This window comes from Larus michahellis, chromosome 2 (assembly GCF_964199755.1).
Source record: "Larus michahellis chromosome 2, bLarMic1.1, whole genome shotgun sequence".
Taxonomy (NCBI): Eukaryota; Metazoa; Chordata; class Aves; order Charadriiformes; family Laridae; genus Larus; species Larus michahellis.
This window is the reverse complement of record NC_133897.1, coordinates 143,337,298-143,360,894: the sequence shown is the minus strand read 5'-3', so window position 1 is coordinate 143,360,894 and position 23,597 is coordinate 143,337,298. Positions and strand designations below refer to the sequence as shown.

Sequence of the window (23,597 nt, the reverse complement as noted above, 5' to 3'; positions counted from 1 at the left end):
GGGGCATCCACAGCTTCCCTGGGCAACCTGTTCCAGTGTCTCCACCCTCACAGTAAAGAATTTCTTCCCAATATCCGATCTAAATCTCCCCTCTTTCAGTTCAAAACCTCTTCCCCTCATCCTGTCGCTCCACTCCCTGATCAAGAGTCCCTCCCCTTCTTTCCTGTAGGCCCCCTTCAGGTACTGGAAGGCTGCTATAAGGTCTCCCTGGAGCCTTCTCTTCTCCAGGCTGAAGAACCCCAACTCTCTCAGCCTGTTCTCATAGCAGAGGTGCTCCAGCCCTATGATCATTTTTGGGGCCCTCCTCTGGACCCGCTCCAACAGGTCCATGTCTTTCCTGTGCTGAGGACTCCAGAGCTGGACACAGTACTCCAGGTGGGGTCTCACCAGAGCGGAGCAGAGGGGGAGAATCACCTCCCTCGACCTGCTGGCCATGCTTCTTCTGATGCAGCCCAGGATGCGGTTCGCCTTTTGGGCTGCGAGCGCAGCCAGAATGAAGGTGGTGGAGTAAAGTAGGAGGCACAGGAGAGAGGGAGAGGGGATTAGTGCTTTCAAATGGTCGAAAGGTACAGAAGAGAAGAGCGTGATACTGGGATCCTGTCTAGAGAAAAGAAGAGACATAGGGGAATGAAGGAGACCGTTTTTGAGAGGTTTGATAGTTGCCTCCTTCCACCATCCCAGGTTTCTTGTGATTTTGATAGGAGTGTATGGCAGTGCCACCCTCCCCTGGTCACCTGCTGCTCAGACACTCGCTTTCAGGCTGACAACAAAGAGGACCCCCCATGAGTGGGCTTGGATGCCATCGCCGCGCTGCCCGCACTGCCGCAGTCCCACGGGCAGGCTGGAATTCTGCGCCTCCTGCCAGCTGCACTTCCCACCTCTGCTACGATTTACCCCCGCCACAAACCCACCCCTACCATTAAAATGGATGCTGTGGTAAAATATAAATCAATCAAGTCCTCATTGGTAAATGAAACCTGAGAATTTTAAACATATTATTGAAATTACTGTGCCGTGCCTGTATATATAATTATTTGCAGAATTTATTATTTTGGCATCTAGCCCCTAAGATACTCAGCAATGAGCAACCATCTCATGCCATTAATTGCGATTATCCAGAACCATATCCCCCCCAATGCCACACCGACTGCAAAATCCCTTTCTTACGCTTGTCCTGACGGAGCTTCTCTGGAACTGCAGAGCCAGCAGCAGCCTCCTGCCCTGCTCTGAAACCTCCCATGTTCATGGAAGGAAACGCACGTTGTAGGCTTTGGTCAACTGATTTAATGAGTGTAAAAAAACCTCCAATCCTCGACAATTTTTTATTGCTCAGCGGGACAGATATGAGACTTTGAAATGCTACGTGAGTACAACATTTTGAAACTCGAAGGACGCTCATCACATGAACAACACATTGTAGCTGCATATTAATTTTAAAAAAGGAAAAACATTCAGTTGGAACTACAGTCACAAGAGCTATTTCTTGAACAAATATCAAGCAATAGGAGAACAAAGCGCAGTCAACCTGTTTCAAGTGTTCATTGGACAGCAAGAACGAAGAAAAGCTTCTATGAATTCCTGGAGCTTTTGACTCCTGTAATTATTTCCTAAATCATTTACAGTGCCTATGTTAGCCATATTAACATTTTAGATAAATGACCTGGAAAAATAAAACACAACAGAGTAGTGTGTGCACTGAGGAGAAAGAGGGGGACAAGTCACTGAACTGTTTTGACAGGACATTTTTAGATTAATTTGTCATTTATCTGTAACAACGGTTGCCTTTAACTGTAGTTCCTGCAAAGTGCAGGGTCATTAATGCTTTCACATGACGTTCTGAGCAGCAGATAATTAAAGGCACATCTAAAGCAATCACAAAGCACAAGATGGCACAATCGCATCTTCATTTTTCTTGCTGACATTCCCTGGTCTACTTGGGTCTGGTTACTATGTTTTAGTTATTCTGACTGAAGTCGATCATAAACCAGCCCATTCTGGAGAAGGTATGTTTGAAGTGCGGTTCCGTTCCCTAGAATAACTTCACGACTATGAACACATCAACAGAATTCACGGAGAGGAAAAGCTTGTGCCTGTTACCGTTGACAATGATGCATAGCACTATTGCTGGAAAACGACAGTCAGAACAGACCTGTATTTGGGTAATTCATTCGGGTCATACTTTCTCATTCATGGACTCAGCAACTTCCTACACCCCTTCAGTCACATCAGTCATCTTGAATAAATATGGTCACATGAGAAAGCTTATATTTCCTCCTGTACACTGACATTCCAGTGGGACTTGTAAGATTTGGGAGGTTTAATTAAGTTTAGCTAAGCTATGCAAAGATGTCAACCAAAGAAATACACGGACATCACGTGAGCCTGATGTTGCCTTGCAAATGTCCTACTGCAGACCCTTTTTCAGATGGGTCCTTTGCTTAGTTTAAAGTTTTGGCACCCGGTAGATCACAGACAAGAAATATGACAGAAACCTCACAACTAATGAAGACATACCGTCATGGTACTCAGTAGAAATATGAATTTTGGCTGTTTTAACAGATCCAGAACCTAATGTACACTTTAATGACTACATTCACTACACAGGCAACAACCTTAATTTTATTTATCGTGGACATTTCACTCTGTTGGAAGCTTTGTATTCACACCTTTTTTGAGGCATAGCGTGCACCAGCAAACTAAGAATTGTGCACATAAGCAGACAAAAATAAGGAAAGCATGACATGGAAATGCCCACGTTAAACTGCATGTTAATAAATAGATGATTTTCTTGCTGAAAATCAACTCTTCAGTTATCTATCTGCCTTGTTACAGCCTCACTGGCAGACACAGCCTATCAGTTAATAGCAACTATTTTGGACTAGCAAGCTACATGGCTTTTGCAGCACCAAAAGCAAATGCATTAGAGCAACAGTGACCCTGAGATTTACGTCCATGTTACTGTAAGCTTCATAATATGATATGATATGGTATCAACAAGACAACATGTTCCTCTTTATGAAGCAAGAAACACCTGAAATTCAGTGCTGCTTCAGCTCAGATAAGCATGTCCGCATTGGAAATCTGCTAGGTCCAACTAATCATGTCCTCAGTCTCTGTTTTGGAATAAGCATGATAACCTCAACTTACATTTTTATGGTGGTTTTGCTGGTTAAAGTCCCTTGTTGAATCATCTAAAGACAAGTAACAGCTATAAAAACAGCAAACACTATTCATGTTTAACCATTTACTGAAAAATACAGTTTTAAAAAGGTAGGGAGACTTTTCAGAGATACAAATGGGAGGTAGGCACCTCACTTTAAGGTGTTTTGAAGGCCATTTGTAATCTCCCGTAACACTTAATAAGTGGCACTTGAATAATTATTAACTTGTCTAAATTCCAAAAATATGATGACGATAAAGTGATTATGGTCTCTGCGTTATATCTAAAGATAATAAAGCCAGAAAATTAAGAGAGACGGAGGTACCTGAGCATATATAGGCACCTGTGAAAACACTTCTAAAAGAATAAGAACAATTGCTTCTATTTCACTCGTGTGGAAACAGCAGTGAAGAATTACTGTATTTCGCTGGGCATCTCGCATCAGCTGACCAAAGATCAGGAACAAACCCCAAATGCCTATCACCATCTCCCCTGCTCTATCATAACCAGCCTGTTTTTCTGCATCGCTGTAACACTACTGTATCTCAAACACAAGGAAACTTAGTCATGTGTAGTCCACACCCAAGAAAAACAACAATAAACTCCAAGAGAAGACACAAAACCATACAATGCTATGACACAATAAAGAACAGTTAAAATTTCAAGTTATAGTCGCTGTAAATAAGTGATCTTTAAAAAGCCCTCCTGAAATATTAATTGAGAACAAATCATGTGCTGTGTAGAACTGGAAATACATTTGCTAAACATTATACCTCAAAATAAATTTAAAAAATAAAGAAAAAAGATTTAAGGAATTTTCAGAAAACTTAAAGAGTTGGCAACCTCTGCTGCCAACTGGAACGCTCAAATTATTGCCTCAAAGTGGGAGGTCCATATCTTACCAAAAGCCATTAAATAATTTTGATCTTATTCTAATAATAACAACAGTAAGTTTACTTCTGTCTTATTTTCACGTACCTTTCCTTTTAAGGGCCTATGGCTTAGTGTTCACAAATTTAAAAAATATTTGTAAATATACAAAAATAAAGCTTAATAGCACATAATATAAAAAATGATACATTTCAAAACCATTACATTATTATTATCAAAAAGTGCACTACAATTAATCTGCAGGTCTTTGATCTTGGACATAATTTCCATGATTAAGTCCTCAACAAAGTTTTTTATCTTCTTAATTAAATGAGAAATCTTTCATCCACCAAGGTCTTGGATGCCAAATTCTTCTGCCCAAGTGTATTACGAATAAACCTAAATATCTAAGAACATTTTAGAAAAAATGCATTAACAAATAAATACTTAAACCAGTATGTTTTAGTACCTAACAACTTCATATTCTCTTTCAATTGGAAATGACACGAGTGAATTAGATGCTTAACTCCCTTCAGCATTTCTGAAACATTTTCCAGTGTCTTTCCATCCTGAAATATGACATAATTATGTGTGATTAATTTTAACAGATATTTGTGTTTTTTATGGAAAGTTATTCATGACAGGCATGTGAATAAAATTAATTTCTCACAAGCCTATTTGACAAAAAAAAATCAAAAATCTATTTTATAAGCTCTGAGTATAATCTTCTGTCACTGCGTACTGCTAACTTACTGCTTTAATTATCTAGTTAACTATATAAGCTTCCATACTAACCCACATTTTTAAAATACTACTTTGTTTTTAAATTGAAATTTACCTCTTGTTGCAAATATGTTAGAATAGCTGCTAAAACAAAACTTTGGGAAGCCAGATCCACAATGGAGAAAAACAGGATATCGAAGATGAGCAGCATTGTCTCATTGCCGTAATAGAGAACATCACTGAAAGAGTGTCCTTCATCTACAGAAAGAAGACAATTTTTGAAAAATGATTATTTCTGTGAGGTGCACGTTTGGGGAGTTCATCAGTCCCCACTGAGAAAGCTGGTAAGAAAAAGGAAAGTCAGAGTAGGAGCTAGTTCTGGCATTCCATGGCATCATAAGAGCTAGTTATGTCATTCTATTTAAGGAAAAGAATAACTTTTTCACTTATGAAATGGCTTTATACCAACGGAACACAACAGGAAAAGCCCATGTGCTACACGCAACTTTATTCACTCCTGAAATCTCAATCAGATTGTTTAAAAAAGGCTGCTTTGAACAAGAAGCAGATGTAACTTCCTTGTCACTGAATTTTTTAGCAAGTGTTAACTCAAACCAAACCAAACCTTTGTTGAATACTGCACGATTTGGAGACATCACATCATGCTTATACATTTAATTCTAACTCAGGCATTGCAGAGCTGACAATATTTATGGGCGGTCAGACCTGGGGTTTAGAACAGGGTTTTGGAATGACTGATATTGCAAGGTGTGGAATCACAGGCTGAGGCTGAAGAAAGTCCTAGTTATTGTTTAAATTTACTGGCTATCTGGCAACATTTATTACTAAAGATAGTGCTTCGCCATGGCAGGGGAGGAGAGCCCAAGCCTTTAATGAATTAGGTGTAGCTCAGACATGTAGACTGAGCAAAAATATCAGACTACAACCATGGCTAGTTTGAAAGCATGTGCTGCTTTCCTGATGATATAGCAAGGTTTCAGATTCCAATTAGACTTCAGCTTTTGCAGCCCCGGTGTCATAGAGCTGGAAAAGTTCTGCACAGCTCGGTGATGTAATCTGCGAATTGCTATTATATAAGAATAATGACATATTTAGCACGTGTAATGGTCATCTGGTAACATAAGGTTTAGAGTTTCTGAACAGTGAGGCTGGAGAGCCAAGTACTTGAAGGCCTCAAAATGAGGGCTTGCATCGTCTTGGATCACTAGTTAATGTTTAGTTTTCATGCAGGTGATGGCCATATCTATGGTTAGGGTAGAATCAGGGTCTGAACTAAGGTTTTCAAAGATAATTTTCGATGGATTCTGTACAGCTCAGGGACTGAGGAAGCAGACTGGTATCGGGCCTAAGTTCACAGCTCATATTTTGCTGTGATATGTGTGGATACTGGTCCCCAGATGGCATCTGTTAACAGGAGGAGAACAGGACTCAGGGTTTCAGAACCTTGGAAGGGGAGGAAGTGGCAGACCTAACACTGGATGAGGATTCCAGCGATGCAGGTATTGGTCATCTGGCAGTAATTATGAATAGGTTAAGGTTTTTAGAGCCTTGGTGTTTCACAGCGTCAATCTTCCAGGAATTACGGTTTAGGAACCTATGTTGAAGGTTGAGATATGGTCAATAACATTCACTAAATCTATTTTTAACACATGTACTGGTCACTTGGAAATACTTATGGCTAGGTTTTGCATGGGCTTAGGATTCAGGATGATGCATTGGAGAACCCAAGTCTGACTGATTTTGCATAGCTCCAGGGACCAGAATCAGAACTGCTGCCATCCCTGTTTCTGCCAGAACACTCATTTTTGCTGTAGGTATTGGCAATGCTTAAAAAGCTTCAAAATAAAATATTCAAGAACCCAAATTACTTAGTGGAGTCTGCAAAGATGAGTGGTGTATTAACATCAAGTATTCCACTAAAATATCCTCACTGTGATCAATATCCTCTTTAAATAAATTGTCTTTCTGTACTTTTAGTTGTTTCATAAGAAATTTGGTTCTATAATAAAAAAATAGCATGGAGCTATTTAAATCTCATGGGTCTTCTTTCCATTTACAAAGTGGATATTGGATCTAGAGAGCAAGGCAAAGCAGCCCTTCATAAACACATGCACATCTCTACACAGTATCCTTTCAGTTGCCTAAAAGAAAAAACTTTGCAGTCGAGTGACAAATTATAAACAGGATTTCTATAACCTGAAGAACTTCTCTTCAATACCTCCCTCACAAGCGGCCATTTAATGACCTCTCCTGTAAAGTCCAGTTTAGATCGTAAATCCTGAGAAAGAAATCTACACAGAAACCTACACCCTTATAACAGTAGAAACACCAAATCACAAATCTTTTTACCATTATAAAAAATACTTTTCTCCATTGGTTCCATGAACTCCATGCCAAGAATCCGTTCAAGCAGCAACTTATCTTTAACAATATAATCCATTTCTTTATGAACCTATAAGAAAAGGAAAAACAATACTTCTTGTTTTATGATTTCAAAGAAAAATTACTTGTTACAAAGTGAAGCACAGCTACTCAGACCTTTATGAATGACAAAAAGCATCAATCTGTTCCATAAGTAAGTAAGAACATAATAAAAAAGGATTTGTCATTTTTAAAAGCAGGCTGCACTATTGGACAGTACTCCAATTATTTTTTTTTTTTGAATGAAGCACTGTTCCAGTTGCCATAAAGTCCTTAACAATAAGTCTTTAAGCACATATGCTTAAAGTGAAATTACAGTCTTTCAGATTTACAATTTTTAGTCTCTACTTACTATCCTTACGTTTTCCTTAATATTAATGTCAATATACATACGTGATCAATAAAAGAACTGAGAAATTTGTTCATGGTGTTGTATGCCCTCGTGCTTTGTTCAAAAGTATTTGCAGTTGAGTCCAAAAGCCTAGCAGGACCACGTTTCTGAAATACAACATCACCGTGACTTCAGCGGAAAAATTGCGCATTTTAAATAACGTTTACAAAATACAAATATCTCACTTACTCTTGTTAGGCTTTCATGAATCCTGTCATAGTGAAGTCGCATTTTTCTTGAAATGGAAATCTGAAATGTCTGGCCATCTGTGTTTGGTAACAAACCTCTCTGACTACATAGGTTTTCCTATACAATTAAAACAATTGTAAATGAACATTATTAGTGCCATTCATAGACCCAAAGAAGTCAAAAGTTTTTCATTTCCTCTCTTACATATGCATATAGTACTTCATATCTCTAAATATTTGAATCCACCACACTCTTGGTGCTATTATAGAAAGATTTTCTTAGGACATGAAATCCTGACCCCTACTGTCACAAAGTCATATTCCTCCTTTCACTTGTGTTCAGTTCATTAACTTCTAATACATCTTTTGACATACACTCTGAAGCCCTTTCCTGTGTGCTTGTCATTTATTCTGTACTTGTTCTGCTTTTTTTGTGCTTTGGATTCCTGACTTTTTCCATACGTTTCTTCAGGTCAAATTTAATAAATCTGAAAAACCCCAAGAAAACAGAAAATTTGACATCTCCATAGGGAAAAAACTGCTTTTCCCCAAATTATATTAAAATAAGCAATAAGTAAAAAAATTATAGGAACACACAAGTCAAAAATATTATTAAAAATATTTCAATTTTGAGATTTAATTTTCACACGAATATGTTTTTTTCTGTCCACTTATCACTGAAATAGCAATATCCTTCGTCTAAGGTACTTTCTTCCTACCTGTCCCTACAATCATGCAAGGCGTCACGAAATTTAGTGCAAAGTGCTCCAATCTTGTTTTAGACATTTTACATTTGTCTGATCTTGCAGCAAAGATGCGACAAACTAGAAAAAATACTTATTCAAATTAACTTCTGTAAAGAACAGGTTATATCACCACAGGAGAAGAGCTGGAATAAAAGAATTTATTGGAAGAGTAGATAATTATTTATTAGGAGTTTTCAGATTTGTCTCCTTAAGAAAGCTTCTTGGTGTGCATCTTTTTTAATGTGGCCATGAGCTTACAAAAGGCTTCAATATCAAAAAGAGTGTTCTTAAATACATGAAAAAACTTTTTTGAAAACCAGGAACTTTATATCTACATAATCTGAAGAAGTAACAGAGAAGAAGAGATAGTGAAGAAGAAGAAAGACAAAGAGCTAGTTAAAAGAACTACTGAGTCATATATTTACACACCAACAGCTGGTATCTTTTAAGTATCATAACTCGGTGCAATGTAATGCACAAGTACAGATCCATAATGCAAAGGTGTGGGGTTTTTTTATAAAATAAATAATCAGAGCAGGTGTAAACTTTGATACTTTTACTTACTGCTTCTCTCTTTAGGTTCATATTCATTTCTTCCATATTGGTATCTGCATGTCCATGCACAGAGCGACCATGGATATAATAACCAAAGCAGCTGTGTGACAAGAGAAACACTGAAATCTAATAGAGATGGGGGAAGAGAAGAATACTTTAATTAAACATTATCATTTTATTTTTGAACTTTTGAATTCACAGTGGAGATTGGCAAGACCAGCCCTTCTACACATATAAAGTAGGCAGGTACCAAAATAATTATAGCAGAAAAGTATTTAATAATTCTTTTACTGATTAGTTTTATCTATGTTTAACTAGAAACACACACCAGCTTCAGGTTTAGTTTACCAATGTCAAGGATCGCTGCTTAATTCACAGAGCCAAAAAATTAAAGCAAAGTTATTATTAGCTTTTATTTTGATTCAAAAGATGTTGCTGTGATACATAATACATATGCATGATTTCAGCTGAACTCCTAGGATACTGTATTTAATATAATTTAATTCGATATGATACAATGCTTACATATCACATGAACTAACTCTGTCTCCTCTGTCTCTCTTTCTCTCCTCTCTCCTGTCTCCCAGATTAACTCTCTCTACAACCCATGCACTACATGGGTCCTTCCTGGAAGAGGAATAACCAAGGCTGGAAAGGCTGATAAAAGGGATTGATTTCTATGTTTTTAAAAAGTTCTGGACAAATGAGCTAATCCAACCTGTTCTGACTGCACCCTTCTTCAGTTAAAAAGAAATTCCTGCAGTACAAAACTTCAAGATCCATATTTAAACTAGAGAAAGGGAAGTAGTTCAGATGTAAGTAAGTGAAAATGCATGGAAAAGGTGATAACTGTCCAAGAGGGACAACCATGAAGTTTAGTGGTTGAGGGACAACCACAAAGTTTAGTGGTTGAGGGACAACCACAAGATAGGAGCAGAAATGGAACATAAACATATTAAATAAAACCAAGACAGCTGTGTCTGTAAGACAAAAGTACTAAAATGCAAACCAGTAGACAGAAAGGCAGCAAATGGTTCCACACCTAATTTTTGTCACAATTTGTTACTTTTTAATTCTGTCTGAGCATATGTAACCAAGTTAATTCAAAAAACAGCCCAAAAATCACACATCCAGAAGAACATACGGATACCTATGGTTCCGGAATCTTTTTCCTATTAAAGTTTAACTGAAACCTTCTTGTAGATTGCACAAATAGAGTGAGCTGAAAGAAACATTGACTTTGGTTGTTAGCTACTAAACTCTGATGAAATAAAATTAATAAATACTATTGAATATTCTTAAAACTCTCTTATTTATTATGCTATTAAAATGCCACTGTACAAATGAGACAAAGAAATACTTACATTGCTCATGCAGCACAAATCAACAAATTGGCTTATCTTATCTTCAACAAATCTTTCATAAATCACAGAAAAAAATATAATCTGAAATAAATCAACCAAATTTTCTTTTATTAGTTCATCAGATTTGACTTTATTAAGCAATTAACTTCACAGTTTAACACACACAAGTTACAGACTTCTGTAGTGGCCACCGTTGCATTGGACACTATGAAATGGGACTGACATCCTTCCTCTAAGAAGTAAAGTTGTAGCAATAACCTGCTTTTCATTTTAGAGATGCTTCAAAGTTGTTTAAAAAAACCCAAAGTAGTTGCATAAATTCACATCTTTGAGACATTTAAAATTCTGACTACAAAGTAAGTTGTCTCATACCTCAGAAGATTAATTTTTAGTTCTAAAGGTGCACCATGCTAAAAGTCTACATCAAGCAAAACAGTTAAGAATATACTCAACGCTGTGATGCGTAGTATGGATGTCCCAGTGATATACTCTAGCTTCCAATAACCAGCCTGAAAATGATAATTCAGTATGTCATGTGTTTCACGTACCTGTAAGAAGGCAATGGCTAGCCAGAGTGCAGCAGACACACCAAATCTTAAAATGCGGCTCCAAGGAGCTATGTAACCCTCACTGCTTCTTGAAAGACTGGAAGAAGAGTCCATTAAAGCCAGGTTTGAAAATCCCACCACCTGAAGAGATAAGAAGGTCAATGTAGCAACATGAGGCAATGAATAGTGTTAATTGTGGCCCTGTTGTTTCCATCATAACAGGAAGTAAGAAGAAAAAATTAGGAAAAATTGGCCTGGGAATAGTAGGATGTTCACTATGATAGAGCCTAATTGTGTGATCCAGTGTTATTACTGAGAAACATATTAAAAACATAAACTGTACGTATATGTTGATACATAAATTCAAAAATTTATGCAGCTAAATCTCACGAAAAATCAACACTGATTTTTATTGAAAAACTCCAAAAGATTCTACTGTTAGAGTGCATATTATTTTGATATTATTTCTGCCAAATATCAGCTTTTTGGTCCTATATATTCCAGTGTTAAAACAAATATTTAATCTGTTTCGCAACTGTAAGAAATTGATTTTTTTGTTTATATTGGACAGAAATGTATTTCCCTCCACTGTCTTTATGACTGAACCTATTTGAAACAAACAATCTGGAAAAGTTACCAAATAAAAATTATGAGAGAAACACTACATCTTGAAACATTTAAGAAGTGAAAATTTTGTGAACGTCATTCAGAAGTGAAGTTGCACCAGAAACATATTTGTGGTGGGTTGACCCCCACCTCAGCAGGATGGGGAACAGGAAGAACAAAAGCAAAAAAACTTGTGGATCAAGATAAAGACAATTTTATAAGCAAAAAAAAGGGAACGAGAAGGTGAAGAAAACCTCCACATTAAGTGATGAAAAGGCAATCATTAACTACCTCCCACAAGTAGACCGATGCCCAACCAATCCCCAGAAAGTCCTTTCCTTCCATTTTTATTGCTGAGCATGATGCTATATGGTATGGAATACCCTTTTGGTCAGTTGGAGTTAGCTGTCCTGGTTGTGGTCCCCTCTCAGCTTCTTGTGCGGACCCAGCCCACTCGCCGGGGGCCTTGACACTGTTTAAGCGCTGTTCAGCAACAGCCAAAACATCAGTGCGTTATCAGCCCTGTTTTAGCTGCAAATCCAAAACACAGCACCCTGTGGGCTGCTATGAAGAAAATGAACTCCATCCCAGCCAGACCCAGTACAATACTGACAAGCTCAGTGTTGCTGCCATGTCACCAACACTGCCACAGCGACCAGTGCCAGCCAGCGGCTGCTTTGGCGCCAGGCGTGAGGCCTGAGGGGAAGGAGACTCCTTCTCCTACACTTTCCAACTTCCTCCAACTAGTACTTTTCCAGGCTTGTTTTCTACTACTGTACAGCCTGTCACCATCATCAGTAAGAACTGAAAAGTCAACTTTATCAAAACTGCTAGCCCAAGAAGACAGGTTTTGAGCAATACAGAAGTTCCCCCTTGTAGACAGCGGCTGATTGCCATGTCTACCCCGTGCATTACACTTCTAGGGAAATGCCATTCCAAACAGTGAAAGTTATAAAGATTATCTGAGGTTTTCACAAATACCAATTTTGGCCTATTTAGGTATCTTTCATGACTTCCTCCATCATCAGTGGCAAGAAAGGGATGCTTCAGAGGGAAATTCATAGCAGGAGTTATAGAGCAAGTTGTTAATCACTCTCTACTAAAAGCAACCTCTTCCTTCTTCTAGTAATACCAGGAGCCTACGAGGACTAACCTGAGGAGATCAGTTAGTTTTGGGAATATGTGCTCTCTTTTCTCCCATTCCTTCCTTGTAACGCTGCACCTAAGTTGGTCCTGGCCTGTATTTACCAACAGCAAAAATACTTATGTAGTGAACGAGGAAAGTTTGGGGTTTTTTGCCACATTTAATTTAAAATAAAAATAGGAAATTTGAAAACAGAAACATAAAAATGAAGAGAAGTATTAAAAATATGTAAAAGAACCTCACATAAACAACTATAAGCTACATATTTTAAGAATACTTCCCAAAATAAAAGTACTTACCAAACGACAGAAGCAACAAACCAAAATGGTTTTAGAAAGCTAAAGCACAATTTCTCACCTATCCCTCACGTATCTCACGTATCACGTAATTGCAGGCATACTGACTTGCGTCATGCCATCAGGAACAGAACTGGCACATTTCATTTCCTGCTTTATAAAAGGTCACTATAGCAAATTAGCAGGAAGGATGCTCAGTTCAGATAAATATGAAACCAGAAATAAAGCTTTAGACTGTGACAGGAAGCAGCCAGTACACAAATAAAGAATTGAGTGTGTACACAGATTTATCAGTCTCTTAAGCCATTTAGGGTAACTCATCACCTTAAAAAACCCCAAACAAAACTAACAAAGACCTCTAGGTAATTAAAGGTTGGTTTTGGTTATTTTTTTAAGCCACCCTTAATGAAATATTGCAATAACCTATACATACATACATACGTATAAATTTAAAAATGTATTACAATAATTATTTTACTAAGTTACATGTTTTCAAGTGAACTTGAAGGTCATCCGCTATTACCACAGCGGATGCAAGGATTAAAAAACAGATCCTTGTGTTGCACTCTGGTTGTGAATCATAAGAAATTAATAACAAGAACAATAATAATTCTAGTAATACCTCCAGAAAAAAAAGAACGGCAAGCACTTGAAAGAGGGGATTTATCTTCCTCACTGTCTGAATTTCATTCCATTCATTTGCTATAAAATATGTCCTCCATATGCTCACAGGTGCAGCAGCACTTTTAATAACACCTTCACCTAAAAAGGACACATACGATAAAGCTCTGAAATTTAACACATCAGAGTAACATCCGAATTTAACCAAAGCTGTTTATACAAACGAGCATAGTTTGAGTTACCTTCAACTGCTTTAAGAACTTTGCCCTTAGGTCTTTCCCAGTCAATAAAGAAAATATCTATAGTAAGTTGTGAAACCAGCAATTGTAAGAATTGCAAAGCCTAAGAAAGAAAAAGGAGAAATATAACAAGTAAGGACAGTGACAGCATATGGACAAAAAACAGTCATTGCATATGTCATTCGTTAAACGTAACAAGTAATATAATTGACTATACTTAAGACTGCAACTTTGTTACCAACTTTTGGTACTTCTTCCTTTTTTTAATTTAAAAGCTTGGAATAATGGTAAGTCATGTGGTGATGTCTAAAATTATGACGAAAATACAGAGAAGTAACAAACTCCAAAAAGCTGACTAAGTATTTTCCCATAACTTATGAACCTGCATTATGAATTCCAATTCAACATAATATCCATAATTAATAAAATACTTGTTTGTCCCATGAAGACAGAATACTGATCTCTGAATGCTACAAGTATGTTTAAACATAATTATTTTAATCTGTCTTCTTTTTAATCGGGAATTGACAGCACTTACATTCTGCTTTAAGAGAGAGCACTTGTTTTCTTGATATGGTGTTATTTTATTTGGGTTTCTTTACACCTTTATCCTTAAAAGAATCATTTTCCATAGATCATCTTCCTTAGACATTTGTTTCCCTACAAAGACTCCACAAAATATATTTCTATGGAAAAATGACTTAATTCTTAGAATAAAATAATTGTTTACATCTATACACCAATAAAATGAACTGTACAAGATGTTTAAAAACAAGCCTACCGAAACTATATAGAAGTGCATGTTGAAATGCCTTTAATGCCTGAGGAAAAAATATTTACCTTTAAACTAAATGCACATGCTATGTATGTAACAAACTCCTCCTCTTGAGATGGAAGCGGTAACAGGACAGAGACAAACTGCTGAGCCTGTAATTGAGAAGTTACGTTGAAATAGCATGGATGGCATATGTAAGAACACACTAAGTGCTTAAGAGTGAATAACATTTTGCAGAAAAAGATCAATATTTAATATGCAATCATTTTGAATTTGTAAAATACTTCAAGTGACTATTAAGCAGACTGCAAGTACAATGAATCCTAAAGAAAAGAAACAGGCGAACACAAAAAATTTAAGCACATGAAAAAGAACATGGTATAGAACTTGCCTCAATAGTCTGACCAGAAAGGCAACAAAAAAAAAAAAAAAAGAAAAAAGAAATAAAATGAATTTCTGTGTAAAAATATATGCAATATAAATAGGTTTTCATAACACCCAAATCTGGAAAAACACTTACTTTGAAGAACACAAGCCAGTAAATCCCTGTGCCCACTGTGATGATAAAGAAAACGTTGGCAAGGTCTCCAGCATAAAACAGTAAGAACTTGAAAACTGTCTGCAATTATAAAAACACACTGTAGAGATCTGTAAAACTAATTAAGTAAACATATGTACATTCATATAAAATGTTATGCAGCTCACACTACAGGAAACTCTAGAACTGAAAAGTAGCCTCAAACAAAATTTTTCTACTGTCGTCATATATTTGTGGTATATTCAGTATCTCAAATTTCTAGATGTTAGTCTTTGTTCAAAGAAGAATTAATTTGAAAACTAAGTCCTGATCCTCAACTGATCAGAATAGCTCTCTAAATACCTTTATTTTTAGAAAAAGTATTTCCTAAATGACAACATCAGAATCAAAAAAAAAAGCAAAAAAAATACTCCCTCCAGTGAACCTAACTCCAAGCCACAGTTCAGTGCAGCTAGGTTAGAAATTATTTCAGTTACCTTAAGAAACATAACAATTATATCACAGGGAATGATAGCAAAGGTCTCCTTAAAGGGAGGGAGATGGGTCCCTTTTTAGGTTGCCAGCTGTTTATACCTGCAAGTCAATTATAGAGCTTCCTGTACGCCTCTTCCAGCCTGCAGTCTTGAGAAGGGACCATAACACTGCAAGCCCACCCAACACACCCAATGCGATCTGAAAAGAAAGAAAAATCATTTGCAGATATTTAAAAAAAAAAAACCACAAAATAAAAGTAAATCATTATATCGACAAATTAAAGGGAAATACAACTTACATCAGTCTGAATCTGAGCCTCTGACTGATTCATTTCATAACTGACTGAGAAGGAAACCTGAATATTAAGATACAAAAAGTAAATATGCATAGAAATTCTGAAATGCTACAAGCATTATAGACAGTGGTAGTTTTCACACTTTTAGTTGGTGGGAATTCCCATCTAGAGCTACTATACAAGTACAACACATACCTTCTTTTACTGTATGCATCTGACCTGGTGTGCTTACAGTGCCAGGCTGAGTACTAGCATGTGCTCTGCTACGCTTAGGCCAGATTTTAGCAACATCATCTAGATGCCTGCTATCTGCAAGTTACTAGCTGTACCTAATTATAATCCTTTCAAATGTGCATAATTTTTTTTCCTTCTGAAGGAGACATCAAAAGTTTGATACTTCCCTTTTTATCAGTGTTGATCAAAAGTAACTTTACTGTAATTACACCAATACACAAAATCATAAAGCTAGCTCTTACATAGCTCAGATGCCAAATTTTTCCAGCTTGAATCAAAATAAAAATTGTCATGCAGCATCAAAATTGCTCCCTCTAGCTTAAACATCTATCTAATTTAAGACCTATTTTGAACTTTGGTCTGAAAGATTTGTACAAGGAAGACAAAACATTTGTCTTGGTTTTATAACATTCTGGCCTGAGTCTTTGTCACTGCAAGGCTAAAGTTAACAGAAGTATGATAATGAATACTATTTTTAATTCAGAAAGTTATGTCAGGGGAGGTTTAGATTGGATATTAGGAAACATTTTTTCACTGAAAGGGTTATTAAACATTGGAATAGGCTGCCCAGGGAGGTGGTGGATTCACCATCCCTGGAGGTGTTTAAAAAAAGGGTAGATGGGGCACTTAGGGACATGGTTTAGAAGTGGCTTTTGTCAGGGTAGGTTAAAGGTTGGATTTGATGATCTTAAAGGACCCTTCCAACCTCAGCAATTCTATGATTCTATGATTCTATGAAATATAACACAGCAGAGAGCAGGCAGGCTAAGAGGTTCCTCGAGTGCATGGAAGATAACTTCCTGACACAACTGGTAGGTGAACCTACCAGGGGAGGTGCCTCGCTAGACCTACTGTTGACAAACAGAGAAGGACTAGTGGGAGATGTGGTGGTCGGAGGTCGTCTTGGGTTTGGTGATCATGAAACGGTCAAGTTTTCAATTCGTAGTGATGTAAGGAGGGGGGTTAGCAAAACCTCCACCTTGGACTTCCAGAGGGCAGACTTTGGCCTGTTCAGGACACTGGTTGAGAGAGTCCCTTGCGAGACAGTCCTGAAGGGCAAAGGGGTCCAGGAAGGCTGGACGTTCTTCAAGAAGGAAATCTTAAAGGCCCAGGAGCAGGCTGTCCCCAAGTGTCGCAAGTTTAAAGGGTGGGGAAAATGGCCAGTCTGGATGAATAAGGAACTTCCGATGGGACTTAGGAATAAAAGGAGGGTTTACCACCTTTGGAAGAAGGGACAGGCAACTCAGGAGGAGTACAGAGATCTTGTTAGGTTATACAGAGAGAAAATTAGGAAGGCAAAAGCCTAGCTGGAGCTAAACTTGGCCACTAACATTAAGAACAACAAAAAAAGCTTTTATAAATACACCAACAAAAAGAGAGCCTGGGAGAATCTCCATCCCTTACTGGATGCAGGGGGGAAAGTTGCAACCAAGGACGAGGAGAAGGCTGAGATATTTAATGCCTTCTTTGCCTCCGTCTTCAATAGTCAGACCAGCTACCCCCAGGGTATTCAGCCTCCTGAACTGGAAGATAAGGATGGAGAGCAGAACAACCCACCCATAATCCAGGAGGAAGTAGTCAATGATCTGCTTCTGCACCTAGACGCACATAAGTCTATGGGGCTGGATAGGATTCACCCAAGAGTACTCAGGGAGCTGGCGGGAGAGCTCACCAAGCCTCTCTCCATCATTTATCAACAATCGTGGTCAACAGGGGAGGTACCAGATGACTGGAGGGTGGCTAATATGACGCCCATCTGCAAGAAGGGTCGGAAGGAGGATCCGGAGAACTACAGGCCTGTCAGCCTGACCTCGGTACCAGGAAAGATCATGGAGAGGATCATCTTGAGTGAGCTCTCACGGCAAGTGCAGGGCGGCCAAGGGATCAGGGCCAGCCAGCATGGGTTTAGGAAAGGGAGGTCCTGCTTAACCAACCTGATCTCTTTCTGTGACCATGTGACCCGCCTTCTGGATGCAGGGAAGGCTGTGGACATTGTCTATCTGGACTTTGGTAAGGCCTTTGACACTGTCCCCCACAGCATTCTCCTGGAGAAGCTGGTGAATCATGGCATAGGCAAGCGTACTCTTCTCTGGGTAAAAAACTGGCTGGATGGCCATGCCCAGAGAGTTGTGATTAATGGGGTGAAATCCTCCTGGCGGCCGGTCACCAGTGGTGTCCCTCAGGGCTCAGTTTTGGGGCCAGTTTTGTTTAATATCTTTATCAATGATCTGGATGAGGGGATTGAGTGCACCCTCAGTAAGTTTGCAGATGACACCAAACTAGGTGGGAGTGTTGATCTGCTTGAGGGTAGGAAGGCTCTACAGAGGGATCTGGACAGGCTGGATCGATGGGCCAAGGCCAACTGTATGAGGTTTAATAAGGCCAAGTGCCGGGTCCTGCATTTTGGTCACAACAACCCCAAGCAACGCTACAGATTTGGGGAAGAGTGGCTGGAAAGCTGCCTGGCAGAAAAGGACCTGGGGGTGCTGGTGGACGGCCAGCTTGACATGAGCCAGCAGCGTGCCCAGGTGGCCAAGGCCAACAGCATTCTGGCTTGTATCAGGAATAGCATGGCCAGCAGGAGTAGGGAAGTGATCGTGCCTCTGTACTCGGCACTGGTGAGGCCTCACCTCGAGTACTGTGTTTGGTTCTGGGTCCCTCTGTACAAGAGGGACATTGAAGTGCTGGAGCAGGTCCAGAGGAGAGCTACCAGGCTGGTGAGGGGTCTGGAGACCAGGTCATATGAGGAGAGGCTGAGGGAGCTGGGAATGTTTAGTTTGGAGAAGAGGAGGCTGAGGGGAGACCTCATTGCCCTCTACAACTACCTGAAAGGAGGTTGTAGAGAGGTGGGTGTTGGCCTCTTCTCCCAGGTGAATAATGACAGGACCAGAGGAAATGGTCTGAAGCTGTGGCAGGGGAGGTTTAGATTAGATATTAGGAAGAATTACTTTACTGAAAGAGTGGTCAGGCACTGGAACAGCCTGCCCAGGGAGGTGGTTGAGTCACCATCCCTAAAGGTATTTAAGAAATGTCTAGATGTGGCACTTCAGGGCACGGTCTAGTGACAGAGATTGTAGGGGGGGGGGTTGTGTATGTATGGTTGGACTCGATGATCTCAAAGGTCCTTTCCAACCATGAAGATTCTACGATTCTATGATGCTGTGATTCTAATTTAGCATTATACAACCAACTGTAAAATTCTAAGTATTTTAAGTTAAAGAACACTCAAGATAAATTAAAAAGAAAATACTTCTAACTGCTTTGTTTCAAAAGCTTTAAGTTTTAGTCAAAACTTGCAACTTCAAAACTGAGCAGAACTAGAAACCGCTTATTGTATTTTTATAACCCCTCCAAAAACGTTCGCTCAACTGGAATTCCAACAGAACTACAGGTATGATTAACAGATCAGTTCAATTAAGATAGCACAAAGATCTCACCATCACACTCTGGGTTTCAGGGTTTTGGACAAGCACATCTGTGTAAGCAACAGTAATTAGAGGAGGGTAGATCATTCCTCTCTGAGTATGGGATACCAGACGAATACTGCAGAAATACAAACAGAGTATTATTTCTAATACAGAAAATGGACAAGTTGCTTGGAAAGTATTAATTGAAACTTGTACTAATAAGAAAATACTAAATGACACAGAACAACCTGATTAATAAAATGTGAGTTTCAAACCCAATGACACGACAATTCACATTTTAAAAGCAACCGGAGTGCATAAAGGCATGTACACAAATATATAAAAAGCTGGGAAGGACTGTTTATTTGTAAGAAAATACCTGAATCAATCTTTACCTACTGCTCACGTTATGATAGCTACAACTGAAGTCAATTGCAAAAGATCACTTTTCTCAAAACATTACAGAATGACCTTTTCTATGTGTATTTTGAATCTGTAGCAACATCATTTTTTTTTGAAGCAGAGGTGGGAGGGAGTTCCCCTAAGATACAAAGCTAATCCTTATTTTTTGAAATAATGTAATACAAAATTCTCAGCAAATGGAGTTAGTACATTAATCTTCAAGATGATTACTTCTACGGATCAGTACTCAGTGCTACTCAGCAATCTTTTTAACTAACAAGTTCTGAAGCAGAGCTGAAGGAAAAGGGAGATCTCGATTTTGACAGTCATCTCAGAGGAAGACATTACATAAAGGAGAAGAAAAAAAAAGGTTCTTCCAAAACATATTCCAGCTGAGATTAACCATCAATAATGACCCTAACAGGTAGTCTCATAATTTCAGTTAAATAACTACAAGCCTGTTCTGGATTGTATAACAGAATAGGCAACAGTTTTTAAAAATACTGCAAAAAAGAGCATGGAGTATGAAATAGCATCCTTGTGTAGTCATCAACATACACATCGAAAAAGAATTAACAGAGGAGATTTTAGTTCTTTCCAGATGACACCTGCTTCTAAGAGGTGACTGAATGCCTGCCAACTTGCATTATCCATACACAGTCTGATCCATCATACGCGGAAAGTAATCACAGTAATTTTAACCCTCACAAGTCAGTGTTACGCTTTCTCACTCACTCAACAGAACAGCATATGGAAACTCTTGCTATTTCCAAGTACACAACGAAAAAATCAGCAGAGGACATATTAGAAACAACATAATAAAACAACTTTCTTTTAAGACAATAAAATGCAGACTGCACAAAATTGGCTTTATTTTCTACGTACTATATAGTATATGCAATTAATCACCTTATTGTTATTTTGCTAGCAATCCGAATTACTCTTGGTAGTTTTCCCAAGTCATTCTCTTTTCCACTTAGTGCATCCACCAAAAAAAATCGACGAGTCAAAAGCCAGTTGTTCATATTACTGCCTTTGAAAACACATGACAGTCACATAATATTTAAAAAAACTAATTCAACACGCAAAAAGAATGAAATCTACTAGAAACAATACATATAACTGTATAATACGTATAACTGTATTCAGGATGTAAAATTCATAATTTTCAATTTAAAGAAATAAATAATGAAATTAGATTACTTTATTTGTGCATATTATTGATTGGGCTGGTGTATGCAACAAAGTCTGCACTTAACACCATTAGAATTTGCCCACAAAATATTAAAGTCTTAAAACAGAAACAAGTTATGGTGTGTTGTGGTATCTTTAAAAACATCTCAGTAACAGTAATTAATACTAATTCTTTCTATTTGATGTTAGTCAGATTATTTTACTTCACAGAAATGTTACCATGACAGTCTTACCTTGATTAACAAACATTTCGCTGTATTGAAGATTCAAGTTTAAAACTGGCACGGCCCAAAGATTCTGTTGTCCGTTGTCACCATTATATTCAAGGAATAGGTCATAAAAGATTGGATTAGGAAAATCCAGCAAAATCTTGGAAACTGAAATTTTGCACTGCAAGAAAAAAAATGTTAAAATAAAAGGATCACTTGAGCCATTTAATGATTTTATCAAGTTGTGGATTCTTCCCCTAGAATCTGTCCCACCTAAAAGACAAGGCATTACAGCTATTTGCAAGCAGTTACAAAGTACTAATGGTTTTATACAAACATCTTGGAAATGATTGCAATTGACTAGAATGACTAATGTGGAGAATGAAGCGCTGCTAACATTTTTCAACAGATTAGGAAAAAATATCCTACCAAACTTCACAGTCACAAAATTTAAACCAGCATAAACACTAAAGTCCAGAAACATAAACACTGAGGTCATGGAGTACTGTGTTTGGTTCTGGGCTCAGCAGTACAAGAGAGAAATGGAGCTACTTGATATAGTCCAGCACAGGCCACTAAGATGATGAAGAGGCTGGAGCATCTCTCCTATGAGGAAAGATTGAGAGAGCTGGGACTGTTTTCCCTGGAGATGAGAAGGCTTTGGGGGGATCTTATCAATGTATACAAATATCTGAAAGGAGGGTGTACAAGAAAAAGCCTGGCTCTTTTCAGCGACGCCCAGTGACAGGACCAGAAGCAATGGGCACAAACTGAAACATGAGGTTCCCTCTGAGCATCAGGAAATACTTTTTCACCATGAGGGTGACCGAGCACTGGCACAAGTTGCCAACAGAGGTTGTGGAGTCTCACTCCTTGGAGATATTCAAAAGGCCATCTGAACATGGTCCTGGGCAACCTGCTCTAACAGGGAGTTGGACCAGACGACCTCCAGAGGTCCCTGCCTGTGATTGTGTGAAGAAATTAAATATGAAAGGAGGTAGTTTTTTGCATATGTGAACAATCATGCAGTCTTTAAATACTCATATAACACGTCCACCATGTTTTCTCAAAAGCTGTAGGAAACAAAAGTGATGCATGCAATCCATAAAAATAATTACATTAAAAAATACTCAGTAAGTTAGTATTTACTGGTATTTGTATTTAAATCCAGTAATATTTACTGTTGTTAATACTTTACAGCAGGTTCTACAAACTTAATATATCAAATACATAAGATTTTAAAAAATACAAAAAAAAAATAACTGTACCCAACCAGTTCAATGACCCTAAATAGAAAATAAGTTCCCATTCTACTGAAATATGGATTAAACAACATTAAACAATATGGAGGAGTAAAAATATTTAACAAAGATTTGTCAAAATTATTTGGTAAACACTTAAGTTTTCAAGGACTAAAGTTTTGACAGGTATTACACTACAAGACTTTCACACCACCTAAACAGCAGCCAGAGTTTACATGTTTTCACACTTCAACACATGATGTGGGGAGTGGTTTTGAATGTAGACGAGTTAATAAACAATATTAATGGATATATAGGTATTAGATGCTGCGCACTTATGGAGATTTATAAAAATAAAGATGTTATTTCTCTCCCTTCCCCCCACCAAAGAGACTACCATCTCCCCATTTAACATGTAAATGACAAAAATTAACGAAGCTTTATTGCTGGCAGAACTGTGTCTGTGTCTGACTGAATTTAGTATCTAAGAATACAGAAGCTCAAGTGCTCTATCACCTCTCCCTTTCCTGGTGTTTAGTAAGGTGTGAAAACTCCAATAGTTTTTCCCATAGTTAAGACAACTAAAGAATCTCTTTCCTCTGATGAGTCATCTGTTCGATGAAAACTTGCCTTCAAGCTTATTATTGAATTCACTGACATCAAGCAATACATTAAAGAGTTAATGGGGACAACATACAGGCATGGCATGATTGCATATGCCTCCCTTCCATAGGAAACCTAGCCAAAGATGGAGGCAGGAAAATTAGAAGTTACAGTGCAAAATATATGGCTGTCAGAATTCAGGCATTGTGTTCTTCCACAGATAAGCCAGCAAATGCCAGTTCAATTTATTTTGATTATCTTATGTAGTAAACAAGCTTTGTGATGTATAGGCAAAAGATTTTTTAAAAATCCATTTATTTCACTCAATAATA

The 23,597-nt window shown here is 38.0% G+C and overlaps 1 protein-coding gene across 1 annotated transcript in view; it reads right to left on the bottom strand.

The window, feature by feature from the left end:
- Positions 1 to 1,310: 1,310 nt before the first annotated feature.
- TMEM67 (transmembrane protein 67) overlaps positions 1,311 to 23,597 on the bottom strand; it is a 37,340-nt gene continuing 15,053 nt past the window's right edge. The window contains exons 12-28 of the mRNA XM_074577431.1: positions 21,446 to 21,602; positions 20,928 to 21,051; positions 19,647 to 19,752; positions 15,979 to 16,035; positions 15,780 to 15,878; positions 15,189 to 15,287; positions 14,734 to 14,820; positions 13,897 to 13,996; positions 13,656 to 13,795; positions 10,988 to 11,128; positions 10,440 to 10,520; positions 9,085 to 9,201; positions 7,776 to 7,892; positions 7,589 to 7,693; positions 7,124 to 7,226; positions 4,869 to 5,011; positions 1,311 to 4,437 (exon numbers count right to left, since the gene is read on the bottom strand). Coding sequence (XP_074433532.1) covers positions 4,357 to 4,437; positions 4,869 to 5,011; positions 7,124 to 7,226; positions 7,589 to 7,693; positions 7,776 to 7,892; positions 9,085 to 9,201; positions 10,440 to 10,520; positions 10,988 to 11,128; positions 13,656 to 13,795; positions 13,897 to 13,996; positions 14,734 to 14,820; positions 15,189 to 15,287; positions 15,780 to 15,878; positions 15,979 to 16,035; positions 19,647 to 19,752; positions 20,928 to 21,051; positions 21,446 to 21,602 — 1,857 coding nt within the window. The 3' untranslated portion in view covers positions 1,311 to 4,356. The remainder of the gene's footprint in view (positions 4,438 to 4,868; positions 5,012 to 7,123; positions 7,227 to 7,588; positions 7,694 to 7,775; positions 7,893 to 9,084; positions 9,202 to 10,439; positions 10,521 to 10,987; positions 11,129 to 13,655; positions 13,796 to 13,896; positions 13,997 to 14,733; positions 14,821 to 15,188; positions 15,288 to 15,779; positions 15,879 to 15,978; positions 16,036 to 19,646; positions 19,753 to 20,927; positions 21,052 to 21,445; positions 21,603 to 23,597) is intronic.